Source organism: Anser brachyrhynchus (genome assembly GCF_964034855.1).
Source record: "Anser brachyrhynchus genome assembly, chromosome: 3".
Lineage (NCBI taxonomy): Eukaryota > Metazoa > Chordata > Aves > Anseriformes > Anatidae > Anser > Anser brachyrhynchus.
The window spans coordinates 104,699,459-104,718,894 of NC_137696.1; the positions used below are offsets into that span (position 1 = coordinate 104,699,459).

At 35.9% G+C, this 19,436-nt stretch overlaps 1 protein-coding gene across 1 annotated transcript in view; it reads right to left on the reverse strand.

Moving 5' to 3' along the window:
* Positions 1 to 19,436, reverse strand: part of DLGAP2 (DLG associated protein 2) — a 463,115-nt gene that overhangs the window by 225,941 nt on the left and 217,738 nt on the right. The window contains exon 3 of the mRNA XM_080588601.1: positions 15,427 to 15,459. Coding sequence (XP_080444727.1) covers positions 15,427 to 15,459 — 33 coding nt within the window. The remainder of the gene's footprint in view (positions 1 to 15,426; positions 15,460 to 19,436) is intronic.

The following is a 19,436-nucleotide window of genomic DNA, read 5'->3' on the forward strand; positions in this document are numbered from 1 at the left end:
TTGGGAATGGCCAAAGCTCTGACATGCCTGTATTCTGTAACTACTGAAACACTTCAGTCCCACCAGACCTTTAATAGGGATGCCACAGTTGATCAAACAATTGCCAGTCTGTTGCAGATCTTCTGAGAGCCGCAGCAGTTTTCATTCATCATCACACACCCAAGTAATTGAACCTCCAGGGCAATTCTGTCAAGCATCGTACTTACAAGCCTATGACACTCGTGGTGTTGTTATGACTGCAATTCATGGACATTTAGGGAGAGGAAGCAGCGGAAGTAGAGAACGATTTGAATTATTTTTCAAAATATTTGACACTTTTCTATACAAGAGAGAAGAACTATATATTGGTCTTAATTTATTATTTGTTTTGTGGTAAGTTTCCTCCCTGTCTACCTTTCCAGCTATTTTGTCCCTTAAGTATACAACACTGTAAAAAAAAAACAACAGTTAGTAATCAAAGCAGTAAGTGTTAACATTCTGTTATTTGATTTAAACTTTTACAAGTTTACTTGGTAGAAATAAGATATACAGGAAATCACTGAAGGAAGAGAGGGAAACCATCTGTGGACTTAGTCAGCCTTCTTTTGTACATGAGTTTGATAAAAGAAAGAAAATACAGAAATGGATTTGGGTGTCAAACTTACCTAAGAAACTGAGATGTTCTGCTTGTTCTGTTTCAGGATTATGTTTAATTCTTTTATATGTTTAATTATAAAATTTACTTCTTTGCATTAACACCTTTTTTTTTTCTTTGCTCATAAAAAACAAAACTAAAAACAACCTACTCTATGATCTGCACGCAGGCAGCAGATCTTTGAGCTTACCTTTGTTACTTGATGTAAACACCCAGATGTGTTTTGAGGATCAAGGCTGTTTCACCAAAATGGTAAGAGACACAAACTGAGAGTAAACAAAGCATGCTGAAGAACAGAGTACTATCTTCTCTTATGGTTTCTCAAATGCATTGAAAACACAAAATCAGACATTAAATGGTCAGGCTTGGATTAGTCAGTCATTGTAGGAGGGCGCTTGTTCTAGACTGAGTTCGAAATTAACCCTTGGGAACTGATGAATGGTAGGATATGGCAAGGCTAGTGTGGTGATCAATGGGACTAATTAGTCCCATCCCCTTAGCCAGGGCTGTATATTCAAGCCCCTCAGTGCGCACGGTGGCTTCAGTGTCACACACAAATGAAAGCTGCCTGTCAGTAAGGAGAATCCAAAGCATACAGGTTGAAATCACCATCATAAACTTCATCCACAAACCTAATGGCAACTAGCAACTAGCTTCTCCTTTAACTATTCCAAACAAGATGCAGCAAAATTGCCTTTGTAAATACCGAGACATTACCCCTAGTAATCCATTCCTTGGTGTCTCTGAAATGTTATCTTCCAACAAATGTCTCCTAAACGTATTGGGATATATACCAAGAGGCCACACTTTAGTTATGATTATCCACAATAACATTTGTTAAATTGGAAAAATGTGAATAATAGCTTCAAATTGTTTAGTTTTTGCTATGAAAATAGAATAACTCACTGAAGCAGAGCTCATCTCCATGCAATTTCTTAGTTTCATTTATATTCCTTACAAATGGCATCACAAGAGGTCAACTGAGTTTTGTTTCTGTTTTTGGTTATGTGTTTATCCAGTTCTCTTGCACCATTATGGATAAACAACCATCTACTGTCTCAAAGAAAGAAAGATTGATTATATAGGCCACTGGATAGGGCAGTCACAGAAGAGACCTGTTCTACATGAGGCTATAATACAGACCAAGGCATTCATCTGGAAGTTGGGCTCTCAGCTTCAGTGTCACTTTTCTGAATTAGGTGGGGACTGAAGGGTCTCTCACATCTGAATGCAAGCTTGTCAATCAACTACTGAGTAAATTTATTTTACGAAACATTAGTAAGCACACAGTCATCTGAATTCCCACATTTCCATGAAAAGTTTTCTTTTCAACAAGTCTGATCTTTTTTTTCAAAGTGAAACTCCACCTAAAATTTTGGTTCACCTCTTTAACATTAATTATAGTTATTTGCCTCAAGTGAGGAAAGATGCTGTATCAATTTTACTTCGCGGAAATTTCAGTTGGAAAGACAAGGCATACACTAGAAGCTTGGCAAAAGCTCTGTACTGCTGGGAAGCTTAACTTATCACCGCATATTACCTCTCCAATAAATTATGCAGTATTTATTAATCAATGTATTTACCTGTTTAAACAAGAAACAAAATCCTCTACTGTGCATATATTAACAGTAAATAGAGTATGATACATTATGCTGCAAGGAACCAGAAGGAACGGTGTGGGAATTTAGGGCTCTAAATTCACGGTGAGACAGGAGAGATGTTTACCACAGAGTGAAAAATGTTCTATAAGGAGTTGGTGAGTTGAAGAGAACATCAAAGCTGTGAATATTACAATGCATTTATCTATTTCTAAGCCAGTAAGGGAGAAAGATCCTGGTACTTCTTGGAATTGCCCTGCTGTGTTCCCACATTTTAGTGTGAAAACAATTATCATTCATTTCTTCAAATTACATTGAAGTGTTGCTTCTGCTAAATAGTGTCACTTTCACTTCACAAATTTATTTTGGCTTCTCTGTACATTTGATCCATTTTTAGATCATACAGTTTATTAAGTGGGTCTCTGTGAACTCAACCAAAACATCTTAGACATTATTTGAAATTGGTAATTTAGTAACCAACAAATACAACAGAAGCACAAATTCCTGACCAGTGCATACACATTTGGTATCTAAAACTAGCTATATCTATCAGCTTCAATCTCAGAGCCTCCTATGATCATTGTCAGCCTATTGAATAGCACAGCATTGTGTGATGTAATCACTGCCAATTAGCAATAGCTTAAGATTGAGCATTGACCTTTTAATATATTCGGCTTAAAAAACAAAACAAAACAAACAAACAAAAACAACAATTTGCACGTTTTCCGAAAGAACCCTTGTTAGCAAATCAGGCTATAAACCCACAAAATATCTTTGTTTGGGATTCCTAAATATTTTTCAGTAATAAATTGCAGTGTTTAATTGCACTGTTTACTACCATAGTGTTTAAACTTTAAAAGCCATCCAAATGCTGATTTCTTTTTTCTAGTTCTCAGTTGGAACCACTTAATTCTCTGGCAGAAGTTTTTTTTTTTTTTTTTGGAGGAAATACCCTCTAACAAAACAGAAATACTGAATGTCTTATAAGAGTGACTGTAATCTTTTATTTTCTTTAGCTATAATGATATATATTTAACAATGGACCAGAAGCACTTCAGTAACTTGGAACTTCACTATCTCTTTTTAATTTTAAGTAATTTATTTATGTCTCTAGAGTTTGTTCTTTTTGAATATTCAACTGAAAATACAACTCTTCAAATGTTAATAGGTAATCTAATTTTCAGTTGTGGGTATAATTCAGGTTTGCTACAAAATGCTAATTATTTAGAGCCAAGTAGTAAGTGTACTTTGATCACAATACCCTGTGATATGTCAGCTGGGATAGCAGCTGATTACACAGTCAGCTAGGACTGTATTTTGTTTCTGCTTCTGTCAATGTCCCACTTTGGATCCTCCTCCAATTCTTCTGTTATCTCCATCATTCTTGGAGACAGTAACAAATTACCTACTTCCTTCCCCTGTGAGCTGGAATGAATAATTTGTCAATGTCTAGCTAAAACTTACTATAAAGTAACCAACAGCTTACAAACGTCTTTATATGTCTTTATATTCAAAGGCTGATCTATCTGAAGGATAGTGCAGGGAATAGAGCACAAATGCAGGCACATCTAAAACCTCACTTCTACTTCACAGTGGTGGCTTCTCCTTTGTTAAGCTAAATTTGATCCCTTCATTTCCTGAAGTTCTCCATCAGCCAGTTATTCTGTTGGTTATTTACCAAACATGTGGAATGCGTATTTCAAAACTGAGTTTATCCTCGGCAGTATGTCTTGGTCTGTGGGTGCTACTATTAAGTCTCTGATTGTTGAAACTTAGCAGACCTCCATTTTTAGTCTTCTGTATAAAGAAATATTTTTTTCTGTTACCTTTTTTAAGGTTTTAGATCAATACAGAGACGTTTAGAAATACCAAGTATAAACAAGACCAGAGAACCTCTGGTATCAAGCAGAATTGCTAAGTTACATAGTGATGCCCTCAAAGAATTTCTAATGGAAGAGACGGTCATAACATGTTCTTTTCTATGACCGTTTTTACAATATGAAATAAATCATTCCAAGAAATCCTCTCCCAGGCTGGCTGTAAACTCTCAGCAGCTGGCTAGCTAGAAAACATAATACACACATAAACCTTACAGTTTCAAGAATCAGATTGAGCTAAAAGGACAGAATTGGAACTTCATGGACTTTTCTTGATCTTAAAGTGCCTAGCATGCTAACATAGGCCAAAAACAGCAGAATAGTTTGGCATAGCTTCAAGAATATACTCCAGCATCTCTGTGCTGTTTCTGGGATACAAGGCAAATATTGAAGTGGTTAAACAATCCCTTAATAAGCTGCTTCACCACTGCCAGGAAAGTGAAAATCAGTATCTCTAGCACAAAACTATTTTTAAAGCAATTTCTATACAGTAAATACAAAGGAAAACAACAGGAAGAAGAAAACACCCACGTGTTCTTTGTTGGTACTATGGGAATTCATTTTCTTCTATATAAGTATGATGAGCTGAAGAGAAAAAGGCAAAAGTACAGGCTCTATACTTCAGTTCATGACCACACAGAAATGTCTTAAAGTCAATTTAGAGCCTTATTTCAGTTCACGAAATCCATAATTTACAATAATGTACAAGAACATTGTTCCATTACTAGTTCTGGATTCTCTTGTTAAAGCACGTCAAAGCCTGTTAAAACAGAATTATATCAACACTAACTCTTTTATGTCAGTTGAGAAGCACTGTAAAGAGAAGTTTCTTTCCAGAATGGAATCTGGTTTGCAAACACAGACGTTCAGTTCTCAAAAAGGACACTGCCATGTTATACTTAACAGTCAAAAAATGCAATGGCTTAATGAAAATGCAATCCTTAAAAAACAGAAACCCCAAGAGCTTACTATCCCTACATATTCTGAAAGATAAATGATTTCCAGGTTTTAATAAGTAGTTCATCTCATAAAGGAAGCTGATAATGGGCATTAGTGAAACTGACTGCAACACTAGAACTTTCTAATTAAAAAACTAGTCCATTCTAAAAAGGGATAAAAAAAAAAAAAAAGAAAGAAAAGAAAAGGTTATTAATTTGCATCACTGAGGCAAATAAGTTGTGAGAAAAGAACCCACACTGACTCATGTTTCAGTTCTATTGTGTGGGGTTAAAACCTGTAAAACCAGCACTGGGGTAGGAATTCACTGTGGAGGTGCCTCTTGATACACCTGGAAATCAAGTTTTTAAGAAACTGGAACAATACCATAGAAATCAAGTTTTTAAGAAACCGGAACAATACGAAGATTTTATGGAAATCTTTTTCAGAGTCGAGCACTGAAGAGCTTGCCTAACATTCAATTGTACAAGCTAATTGTTACTAATACAGCTGTTGCCATCATGTTATTCATTATTTTCATGGCGATTCAGTCAGCAGATACAAGAAAGTATTTCCAACTACATATCCAAAGCTGTTTTTTGTCACTTATTATTACAGACAAATGTTAGCTTTAATATTTTATAAGGTGTGTGGCCATTCCAGTGACTAAACCTGTGATGAAACCTGATGGAAAATAATCATTAGGTACAGAAGGCTAAGTCATTCTGCTTGAAGTTCTTTGCTGTGAAAGTCCTTGGCCTTTTCCTACGTAATACTTCCATTAATATCAGTTGTAGCTCTGCACAGGATAAGAACTCAGGATTTTCATACATCACTGAGGTGAGTGTTGCCAGAAGTTATCTAAGATTTATGCAAACACACTCTAGGAGAAGTCAGTGTTCCTTCTGCATGGAAGTCTCATTTAAATTAATGCAGTTTTTGGCTTAAGGAAAGGATTCCTTTTCCTAGCAGACTGTTTGTTGACTTTTCAGATTGATGACCCAGAATCAAAGAAAAAAATCAGTCATGATCTGCTCTGTCAGAATGAAATGCATACATGAGTGCAATTATAATCATATAATTTATTTGGGTATGGGTTTCTAAAGATGGATAGGAAATATTCAGGCTTGAAGGTCACTGTGTATGGTGATAGGGAAGGAAGTTTTTCTTTGCTTTTTTATTACAACTGTACTTCTCAAACCTTACAACATTTGATTCTTAACAAGGTTTTTCCCCTTACCCAGAAGAATTTAACAATGAGAAATTGTAACTTAATTTTGCATACAGAAGATCCCTTGATACTATACAGCACTTTTGCATCTCCCTGGTATTCAACTGCTAGAACTGGCTTCACTAGAAGAAGGAAGATATATTGATGATTCCACTGTAGGCACAAGCTTCTTCAATCTGCTAGATTTTGAGCTGCACGCTAAGGCAGGTCTCGCTTTCCTTACAAACCAGTTGTCTGCAGAGGCCAGACTGACCATGTGAGCATGCCCTGAGTTTGGGACTAAGAACAGATCCAGGGAGTGATTTGGTGAACATCAAATCAATCTTGCAATCTATCCTCCCCAACTTATCCAGTGTAGAATTTAAAGTTGACCAGTAACATCTGCTGCTTCATGTCTACTCAGTCAAGTCCTTAGTGACTTAAATAAGAAATTAATATTGAAATATGTCTCCTTTATAAACAAACAAACAAACTTATGCATTGGTAAAAATCCATCACATTTCTTATCCTACAAAGACACAAAAGAATCTTTTTACAACATAAAGTAAGCTAAAAGCTGCATGCAATATTCAGGAGACATCGCTGCTCAATTTGAAGAGGTCAGCTATGTATATGTACAAAGGAGTATTACAGTTAAATAAATACACAAACCCTAAGCATTGCAGAGCATAAAAATTAGATGCTAAGGGAAAGCAAATCATTGTCAAACACAGACAGTTCAAACTATATGAGATAAATGCTGTCATTTATGATACGTCATTCCAAAATAACATCCTTAAGAGAAATGTGCTACGGCAGAAATTAACATACAGCAAACACATCTGACATACAACGACTGCTCAAAACAGGGCATGTCATTTAATATAAAAACATGCTAAACAGTTAGCAAAATAAGAACAATGAAAACAAACAAACAAAAAAAAACATGTATATTATACACATATATAATTCTCTTACAAGGCTGATTTAAAATATCAGCATCTTCTATGCTGCACTCACTTTGCTTATATTGGTTCCTACTCCTGCAAATGCTCTGACCTCTATAGGACTAAAAAACACGTGTAACTTCATTCACTGCTATCAGAGGGAATATTCACATTACTAATGCTGCATGCAACCTAAAGCGTGCACTGACAATAACCTTTGAGACCAGCTCTTCCCACACAGAAATCAAATGAGCTTTCCATTTATTCATTCATAATGGAGCAGGAAAGATGAGATGATTCTTGTGTTTGCTTTTGTTTTGTTTTTTAATCACAACAATGTAAAATGAATGTACAGATAATACTTTCTGCATTTGGGATTACATCATATTTGTCCAAATTAAATCAGTGTTTTTTTTTTTTGTTTGTTTGTTTGTTTGCACAACCCAGGAGAGTGAATTGCTAGATGAAAAGAAAACAAGGACAACCATGCTGTTTTGAGTACAGCTGTTTCACATACATACGAGAAAGAAAAAAACACTGAAAAATGAATTTAATTTATTTGAAATATAAATGACAAATGAAGGCCTCAAAAACACTTTTTAAAGAAAATAATTTATTTTCTTAAAAGAAACCTGAGAACTTTTTCCTTTTATTTTAAAACTTTGTTCTTAAGTTACTACAAAATGCTCCATTAAAGAAACATATAAAAATTGAGACCATCATACCTCACAGCTGGCTTATATAGGTTCTAGTCCTTTAAATATCCCATTCCTGACTTCAGTCTTTCCTAAAAATCATGATACACATCTCAACTCTTTGTTTTATATTTAAATTTAGCATACTTTAAGCATAATACACATTGTGAATATACTACAACTTGTTATCCTAAAGAAATTAATGAGTAAAATCAGACACATTAGCCTAGTTAGAAAGAGATTGAAAGATATTTAGGTTCGTACATTCTCCAGATTTTGCAGATCATTTTATTGTAAAAAATGTCTAGCATAACTTGCATATTTCCTTTTGCTCTACGAGTAAAAAAAGATTTAATATCTACAGACTACACAATGTAGAATGATAGCAATACATTTCTATGCAACTTGAAAAGGTTTCCATGAAGATGAAAAATCAAACTACTCTGCTTTGAGAGAGGTAGCTAAAGCATTAAAAATAAAAGACAGCTATATCAGCCATACTCTGATCAGGAGTGAGTTTTATACAGTCAGAGATTTTACCAGAACCTATTATTAAAATGTTAGCAGTGAAGCTCACACAGGCATACAAATGTGACTGTTCCTGAAAACCAAGGAGCTGGCATGCAAATGGATCAAAGCAAAATTCACTTTAAGACCATGACTTTGTATTTTTGTAAAATCTTTCATACAGGACATAATAAAGGTGGAATTATATCAATCTATTCATGTAATAACTATGAATTATTATTAGGTTGAGAGCAGGAACACTTATCTATATATCTATTTTAATGGTACATATACAGAAAAAGAAACTCTAATTTAAACAAATAATATGAAATATTTTTATAATTAATATGTAAACAAAAATACTAAAATTAGGCAAAGTGGATTTTATGTTTCCTTAAAAATGTCAGGATTATGTGTTGTGAAACATAATTTGCTTCCAGTAAAAAATTCAGGTTTTGTTACTAATAATTGTTGGTCCAATAAATACAACTATAAAAATGTTAAAGAGTACAGGACTCTCGAAAGTCATTGCTAACATTGGTAAAACTGCCAGTTTTCAGTGTGGATTACTGAATGCTAAGATTAGTGGAATGAAGATTAGCAAAATTCTCTGGAGTTATTAATATGCCTGTAACAGTTTTCCACTAGATACCAAGGGAAATGTTTATATTTGGAGCCAGAACTACCCAGATGGAGCACTGTCAATATTAAGATGTATCACCAATTTTAAGATACTTTTCTGAACTGCCTACTGGCCAGAATTCTTTATCTTAAGAAAAAACAAACAAACAAACAAACAAACCAGATTTATTTCCCCTCAATCTCCAATACACTAGAATTAACCGGAATACAGATGGCACCAAAGCTGGCAGTACCTGAAACAAATCCACCACTCTGATACTGACATTTGCATGTACATATCCTAAAAAGCCAAGTTTTCCTTCACTAAAGAAAGAGGTTTTTGTTGTTCCTGTCAATTATTTACAATCAAAAGTTAAAGTTCTTGTATTTCCGAAATTCCGCTGAATAATTTATACATCTTCTGAGCAAATTCACTCAATACAACAGTACCCTTTGTTTTAATAATAAACATTAAAAAATCTTTTACTAAAAATAATTACTTAATTGCATCCTCAACTTTTAATCATATTAAAAAGCCTTATATATTTAATTGACATAAACTTTTGTATGGGTAAATGAGTCACACACTCCCTAGCATTCTTGTAACTGCTACAAATTTTACACAAACTCATTTCTTCTCACCAACAGAAAATGTTGATTGAAACTAAGATGTTGACATCTTAATTTGAAAACATAAATCAACAGCAAAAGGCAATCTTAAGCTTCTGATACTTGAATTTACTTATTTTTGTCCTAAAGAGGAGTCATGCATTATCTATGCACTGGCTGTTTAAACTATTAACTGGTTAACTTAAAAGAAAAAGCATACAGAAAAAAAATAATATTCATTTTGAGATGAATCAAGAAATAGGTCTAGACTGTCCTGTTACATGAAACACTTATTTTATCATTTGACAGAAAGGGTTCTAGGGTTGGTATCACAAGCTTGAAGCCAGTAAGTCTAGCAGTGACTTCTTGTGTTGGTTAATTGCAAGAAATAACGGGAGACCTTACTTCAAACTCTAGGTGCACACCACAGCCCAGAACGCATGTAAGACACTGAGGAATAATCTGAACTATCCGGACATACTCCTAGGAAAACTGTTGAAGGTTAAGAGCATACAGGAGAAAGGAAGAAGTCAAAGCACCAGGAAGTGCCTGACAGAGTTTGCCAGTATATAGATTCTCTCTTAGGAGAGCTTTGCAAAAACATGCTTTGGATCTACAGTGTTAAATATGAGAAGATGGTTACTTGTGGGAATGAAGATTTCTCCTGCTTTGAACCCTTCTTTGCCCAGGACTTCCTAATTCCTTGCAAGCCTACGGGAGACTGTTAAGCAATCCCTAACTTCATTGTTAGCTCCTCTAAGCTGGGATAATGTGTAAGACTCCAGTTCTGGCTGCCACTTTGGTCACAAAGGATGGAAATACTAAGAACATCACAGTCTATCTGCCCTGATATCATTGGCTTTTCACACACACAATGTGTGCAATACATGCAGCACTATATTGGTCTGGTCCTGTGGTAGGTGCAAAGACTGTCTCCTCTTCTTATGTCAGAGCAAGACCTCTCTGAACATTCTTGTGTCCTTTGGTGGAAACCTTAGCACGTGTTGAGACAACTGCAGCAAGTCAATATATATCCTTTGGATAAACAGCTGCCTCACAGCATGAACATACCTAAGAAGACCCACTCATCGAGATGATGTAGGAAAGGGGGAATCTTTCCAGTTCATTCTCCAGAGGCTGGCTTTCAGAAACTCACAAGCCTTTCATAGAAGTGATATAAAAATTTCCACAGTGAAGCAGGCCCAGTAGGGCATTCAGTTTCTGGCTACAGTCACTAACAAATTAATCAAAACCAGAGATGAATAAATGGCTTATGAAACAATAATCTACCCCTAGGGGAAGCATATCCTTTACCTATTAAAAGAGAAGTTATTTTGTTTGTATAAAACCATTACTGATAATAATGAGACTTCTTCCTATCCCAGATCCATAGGAATGTTCTTACTGTTCACTGAAACATCCAGTGCTAACTGATCTTGAAGTCAATCTCAGAAGTCACATTGTGGCAGCAAGTTCCACAGCTGTATTTGTCTTTCTAAATTATACTTGTTCTGCTTTTGAATATTTTCTTGCTCAGGATATATTACAAAACTGGAACGCATGGTTTTCATGATCCTATGGAAGACGGATGCATCATTTATCAGAAACATGCAGTAGGTGTATTTTGCTTTCTTTTAATGGTACTTTCTCTAAATTACACAGAGCAAACCATCTTGATGTTCATTCACATGGGACTGCTCCTCACATATTTTACCAAGTTTACTATATCTAGATTCCTAATCTCTTTGCTATATTCTTTTCTTTTGGAGGGGCGGGGGGGACGACAGCAATGATTCAACTCAGTATTTCAGGATAGGGTACTTCTAATGTGCACAAGTGGTGCTTTAATGTACTGCATTGTACTCTCCATCTCATTCCTTACAAATACGAATATTTTGTTTTTCTTTAACTACCATCTTAATTAGACGTCTTCACTGAACTGTTCATAATGAAAGTTGTCTTCTTTCTATGCTTTTAAAGCAGATCACAGTAAAGTACAGAAGTACTGTTACTCATAGCCTTTGTGTATACCAGTATCTTTTTGGAGAGCTAGACTTGATTACTAAGTGCTGTGGAATTGAAAGGATATTTGCCAGATTATATGTGCAGTAGAATGAGATATGCATATTACAGCCTGTATGTAGACTGCAAGATCAAGAGGTACCAGATAACAGAGAGAACAATAGGTTGAACTGCCTACTACCTACTCCACAGCCTTTGCATAATTGCTCAGAGTATTCTATAACTTTCATAATGCATCAGGAGCTTCTACACAGAGAAGCTCATTTACATCATGTAATACTTCTAAATAAATTGGAAAGTGCTATCACCATCACAGTAACAGTGGAGAAAGCTTAATACCTACAGCAAAGTTAACACAGGTTTTATCTTCCACGGCTATCAAAAAAAAAAAAAATCCATTCAGAACCACTATTCTTTAAACTCAAACTGATAAGAACACAAGCCTGTAAGAACATTAACAGGGTCAGATCAAAGGCCAGTGCTCCCAATGTTCTGTCCTCCGTGATTGCCAGCAGCAGATACTTGGAGAAAAACATTTTTCCATGCTCTTCCTAGATTTAGGACAGAAGTGTCTAAGTAGAAGCAGAGCATACAATGACGTTTTACATGAATCCAGCAACCTATAGCTTCTAGTTTCCACTAGCTTTAAAGATTTCCTAAGGCAAGATGAATCATTATCAGTATTTTCTTCTGCTGAAACGGGTGATAGCCTGGACAGAACTGGAATTTGTATTAATCCTCAAACTTAACTAGAAATGGCTCCATGCAGAGGTATTTCTCTTTAACACCACACTTTCCAGATAAAGCTTGTGCTGTCAAAGAATCAGTAGAGGTGATTCTTTATTAAAATGTTGAAAATGCTGGTATTGTACAGGACTGCACATTTATCTTTAAGGAGGAAAGGAAAAGAATAATCATACTGAGTAGTGAAGAAAAGAACCGTGAATACCAGAATACTGAAGAAAAGAACCACAAATAGGAGCAGTCACTACTGGAGTTGTGAAGGATATAAAACAGGTCTGGAAGAAAGCTTCTATTTTCACAGTCTTTGAGAGGACAGAGTGGTCTACCGAAATCTTAGCTGTCACAGAATTAACTTGTTTGCCATTTTGGTAATATAGCAAAATATATTTGTTAATATAACCCTTTTGTGAACTTCTGTGAATAATCGACAGGAGTTAGGAAGAACAGAAACAACATCTGCTTGAGTATTAATGGAAGTAACTGTGCTGAAACATCTCATGACTACACCAGTCCTTCTAACATTGGCTGTCACAAAGACTCAGTCAGATGTGTGTCTGTAATGTGTCACACTCACTTGAGGAGGAACAAAGAACATCTCCTAGCAGGAACCAACTTTCTTATACAAGGCGGAAGATGCTGTTCAGAAACTCACCCCTAGCAGCCAGTAGTTTTTTCAATAAATGGCATAAACAGCTTCAGAGGAATTCAGATGTGGTAAGGTGTGAAGTCTTGTCTCCCTCTCTTCCAAATCAGGGAACTTCCTCCACATCTACCTGCTATTTCATGAACGAGTCTCTGCTTAACATTTTGGAAATTAATAGAAGAGGCCTATGCCATGTCATATCCGTCCTGCTATTTTGAAAATTCATCTTAATATACTAAAGTAAATTAATGCGCTTAAGGTAATAAGGAAGGAAAAACAATGGAGGCAAATGGTATCTATGATTAGCTGATATTTTTGAAAATTTCTTAGATATCAAAAATTCAAACTACAAGCCCCAGGGTATCTCAAATTTCTGAAGAAAGCTACAGACAAAAGTCATAAATTCCAAGTAAAACACTTCAAAAAGATGATTTTTGAGTTCTTCCCTAGTTTTCTTAGCAACTCAGTTAGTTTACTATGAGACCATACCATAGTTCCAGAGGAAAATTATATTTTTTGAGGTTTAGTTTTTTTTTTCTTTTCTTAATTTTCCATGTATACACCAAAGATGTAAAATTTCTTTTAGAATTGCCTTCTAAAAACTGAAATTATATCTACTGAGCAACTATTTCTTCATCACAAAATGACATACAAAACTTCTGCAGATGTTCAGCATTAGGTTAGAGATTGTGTTAATGTGACAAAGAAAAACCTTAAGATTCTACATCTTGTCACTAATCTAAGCTGACATCGTTGTCAATGTTTTAAAATTGAGGCAGAGAATTAATAAGTAGCATTCCAGCAACAATGTGCAGAGTTTGGTGATCCAGGAGACATTCACTGGGGAAGTTCATTTCTACACAACTGAAAACTAAACATTATGTTCCTGAGAACTGTTCTTACGGCAATACAGATAATTATCTTTTGATTGTGAGATTTTAGTCACATAAATGTTAAACATTTTTATTACATATTTTTTCTGGAATTCACTTTTTTAACAGTCTTTATACATTTATTAAAGTTTGCAATGCTGAATAGTTATGAAAGTGCAGTAATGAAAAGAAAGACAAATTTTTGTTAGAAAGCAAGAATAGCATGCAAGAAAACAGAACTAATCCAGTGTCTAACATTAAAGTTAGACCACCCTATCATGGAAGAAATATCTCGTGAAAGGCAAATAAACACCTGTCTTATTTTAACTTTACTTATGTGTATCTGTGCTATTATAAATTTATCGAATAAAAGACAACGAGCATGAACTAATCAAGAATTGACTGTTTATAAAAGGAATGCAAAGTCAAAACCAATTCTAAAACAATTATTTTTTTCAGTAGGTTACAAAGGAGAAGATGATAATGGATGTTTAATTTACTGAGTTATATTCCATGAGATGCAAGGTCTCAAAGCCTTTCACTTCTATACTTCATCCCCTGCTAACTTCTCCCTACTAAATTTATAAAAAGTTACAGTTTAGAAAAACTGTGTTTTTAAAGAAACACAGTTTAAACTGTGTTTCAGAAACTATTCAAGATACAAAGCTGAATCTCTTTGGGAACAGCTCAGAATCTATAATGTTTTTTTGAAGAATATACTTTGCTTCAGCAGTTACTTTTGCTATTCCAGACTACTTTTCTTAGAAAGACTCCAGATGGTTGATCTGAAACTAAGGTCAGTTTTTTTTTGACATTTTCTTTAAAACAACATCAATATGTGTATGTGTGAGAGAGAGAAAGAGAAAGAGAGAGAGACACAGAGAGATTTTCTTCGATGATGGCCTACCTCGAAAATCATAATCTCATTACTGCAATGTTTATTTAGGTAAATTGTGGGTCTCACCTTGGCATTTAATTAGTCACTTGGAAAAAAAAACAGCATACACCTTCACTTGGGCATATATTTGCACTGCATAACAGTTATTGCTTAATTATCCTTATTTCAGAAGCAATATTTATTAACTTCACCTGCTAAAAAGTGTTAGCCTCTCTGTTCTCTGTAAACCATATCAAATATATAAACATTTTCTCATTTCTCTTTTATACCTAATCTCTTTGTTTTCCATCCTCAAAGTGGTGTCCTTAAATGTCTCTTCACACTGTCTCTTACCCCAGATTAGTTTGACAAACACACAAAAGAATAAGAAGTAAATATTTCCGTTTTTGCTCTAATGGAATATTTGCCCTTTAAGTTATTTCCTGCCTGGAGCATGTACTGTGCTTTACTCAGCTTAATTCAATTCATTTTTGGTATCTAACATAAGGAAGAATGTCTTTCATTGGTTCTCATCATTCAGATACCATTTCCATTCTATTGTACACACGTATCATTTGAGTCAAGCATTCATCACTAGTTGCTTTGAAAAATATGAAGAGTAAAATATGCTCACCTTCAGGCTCCCCACAGAGTGTACACTGTGACTCTGCAAAGAAAAAGAGAAAAAATTTCTTGTTTTTAAGGTCTGTGTGGTCTAGAGTTACGAAATCATAATTACATTCAAATAAAACAAACCTTATGGAACTCAAATTTAACATGGAAAATGTATTTCTATTTTCAGCAACTGTTTTTTTTTTCCTTTTTTTTTTTTTCTTTTTAAACAGCTGCAATATAACTTTCAAAGAAGAATTTCTGCTGGAAGAATTTTCTAAATAGAACTATGTAAGTCTCTAGTTATATTTGTGTAACTATCATCTCCACAGATTCCAACCGAACAAATTCAGGTAGCAGGAGTTTTTGCTTCCACATGACTTGTTTTGTATTTGTGGCTGTACAACACAAGTGACAACAGCCATTCAAAGTTTAAGCCTCCTAATATTCTATCATTGGAGGTAGCAGACAATAACAGAAACAAAGTTGTTACATTTCTTTGTCATAAAAGACTTCCAAGTCCTCACAAGCAAATGAAATAAGTCAAATTGTCAATGTGCTGTTATACGAAGTATTCAAGTATAGAAATGAAGAAAATACAACTCCATCTTAATAACCACAGGGTCTCCAAATTTACAAGTATTATTTTATTCATACATCACTATTTGGAAGTTGGTTGTCAATTATTTGGCATAATGTACAAATATTTGCACAGACATGAAATTATTTAAAGCACCCCTTGCTTGAGATTTAGCTTCTTCAGGTGTTGATATCAAGCTGAAGAACAAAGTTATTATTTAGAATCCAAACACCAGAATCAACTGAAATCACAGGGATTGTAACCAAGTTGGCAGATAATTCTGATAGTGCTAGAAAAAGACTTGTTCAAGACAGTTCAGTACATGTTTCAATAACAAACCTTTGGAATCTCCATTTTAAGACTCAGATGAAAAATGACAACTAACAGCGAAAAGTATGCTGAAGAAAAAAATACATATACACGCACACACACTTATGTGTGCATCTATCTTTATACAAATTCAGTGCAAAAAACAGTTTAACATTCCTGGTTATATACAAATCCCTTAACTCCTGTTAATATTTTTTGTTCTATCAAATGTTAAATAGAAGATTGGACTTTAGCTGTGATCTTGTCTTTAAGGAAAAACAAAAAAACAAAACAAAAAAAAACCAGAAACTAAAATATGAAATGCATACACTGAGTTGATTGACCTTTACAGTGCTTCTGTAACACTGCCAGTTATTTAGAAGTACTTCCTCCATACAGATAAGAGGCTATCACAAAATAACCCATTGTTGCAATGGTCCTTGACCCTACATCTTCCCTCTATTTTAAAAATGTTAGTTGTTGCTTTTCAATGCTGTCAGAGACTGTAGTATACATGATGGAAAGGAATGAGAAAAGTTATGTTAATTCAGGCAACTCTACTACTGCTCTTAGGTGGATCACAGTTTTAAAACAGTATAAAATGCCTGAAAAAAAAAAAAAAAAAAGAGAAATTAATTTTGATGCAGGTCAGCACTGTGAAGCATGTAGTTGAATGATCTTTTGATAGACTCATTGGTGTCCCCAGCAGAACTGACAAACTGCAAACAACACTCCAGTGGCAAGCTCTGAAAACCCACCAACGAAAAGCATAAAAAATTTAGTCACAGATATCACAGGACAGTTTTTTCCACGGCTGAATGAAAAATGCACTTGCCACAATCCAAAGTGATGCAGAGGAAGCAGCTCAGAAGATTTTTTTCACTTTTAATTCAAAGACTTTCTGAGGTTTCACTGAGAGGGGCTGCCTGTCTGTGTGCACTTTATTATCCTGATTGATAAGGAAGAACAAACTGCGACTTGGTTTCTGAACTCCTGGCTTTTTGCTGATCCTCTATGTCCTGCTAACAACCACTTCAGTGGCTTGCTACAGTCCAAAGAGTCTGCTTGACATTTTTTGCAGCCCTCAATGCCATTTTCCAAAGGTCCCCATTCAACAGCACAAATTATTAGCTTCCCTCTTTTCCCACCAACATACCTTAGTGCCAATACTTGAATAGAATAGTGCAGTTGGAAGGGACCTACAGAGATCATCAAGTCCAACCGCCTGACCTCTTCAGAGCTAACCATAAGGTAAAGCATATTCATGAGGGCCCTGTCCAAATGCCTCTTGAACACTGACAGGCCTGGGGCATCAGCCACCTCTCTAGGAAGCCTGTTCCAGTGTTTGACCACCCTCAGTGTAAGGAAACTTTTCCTAACGCCCAGTCTGACCCTCCCCTGGCACAGCTCTGTGCCGTTCCCTCGCGTCCTGCCCTTGGTGACCAGGGAGCAGAGACCGGCACCTCCCTCTGTGCGTCCCCTCCTCAGGGAGCTGCAGGGAGCAGCGAGGCCGCCTCTCGGCCTCCTCTTCTCCAGACTGGGCAACCCCAGGGTCCTCAGCCTCTCCTCACAGGACATGCCTCCCAGCACCATTACCAGCTTTGCTGTCCTCTGGATGCTCTCAAGTCCCTTAATACACTGCCACAGAACTACTGCAGTCTGGAGCAGGACAGATAGTCTGACCGCGAAATAAGGCTTACAGATAAGACTGGTGCCAGAAAGTTGTCCAAAAGCTAGCTCTCAGCATTTATCCCTGACGGGCAGCTGCTTTTTTTGGCTTTCTTTCAGGTGTTTGTTTAAGGTCCTGTGTTGGCGGGCAGGCCAGGTGTTTCTTCTCTTACCTCATATACATGCTTGGAGAAAGTTCATGTGGGGATTTTGTTTTACTTCATCACTGTATCCTTCCAGAGGCAGGGAATCATTGCAAGCTGACAGCAGCGCTGGTAAGAAGCAGACTTTGTGGACGTGGATGATTCACCAGTAATCCTGTGCTTACAAATTCCCCTCTCCCCATAGTCTGCTGCTGTGGGGGAGGACTAGATACCCATTTTGTTGTGCTTGACACATACAATCGAGCGCCAAACAGAAACACAACTCCCTGTGCTAGGCACGTGAACAACATGACAGGGAGGATGTACGGAGCATTGCTTCCCACGGAGCCCGTGTGTGCATGTGCCTGTGTTGAAAATCTCAGCGATTATAGCTACACCATAGGATGAGGAAAAAAAAAAAAATCAAGACCACACTGGTTTTGTTACTATGAATGCCAGTTAAAAGACATATTTGTACTTAATGTGGGAAATAATTAAGTCTATTCTATGGTAATTGTTGAAAGATTTTATGTCCAACGTTTCTAACCCAAAAATCATACAAAACTTGCATATCACACTCAGATATTTGTACATTTACATTACACATAAATACATAAATCTTTAAAATCCTGTAAAAAAGATGTGTCTTGAAACTTATTTCAACTGACATTCTCTGGAAGGAAGTTGCTGCATCTTGATAGAAATGATCTCTCTGGAAGATAGGTCAATACTAAATTCCTGTATTAATTTGGAAATTTATTTTAAATCTCAGTTAAATTTCTGAGATGGGATGGCAGCAATCAAGGACATGACAACAGTGGAAAAAGTTACCGCTCCATCAGCTGAAGTGACATTACTCAGCCTGAGATGCACCTAAGCTAAGGATGGGTAGCTCAGCATTAATGCTCCAAATCTAAAGTAGCCCTTATAGACTTTTCTAATTAGAGGGAAGAAACACCTAACCTGCTGTGGACACCTATGTTAGCATGAATTAAATCACTTTTTATAAGTACCCACTCCTTTATTTTTTTTTATGTTGTTACAGGTCTTAGATGTAAGCTCTGTCTTCACAATAACATTTATAGCAAGACAGAAATTTTCACTGGAAGTGATATCTGGAGGTCTTGAAAGACCTCAGCCTCCCACTGAAACAGGCTGCTGTCACCACAAGTTCAGCTTAGCCAGGGCTCTGACAGACAAGTCTTGAAAGCCACCAAGGATGGAGTGGCAACCTCAGTGGGCAGCCTACATTAATGCTGCATCAACCTCCTGCTGTGCTACTTGAACCTTTCAATATGCAGTTTGTGGCCTTTCTTCCTTGTTATATCACCC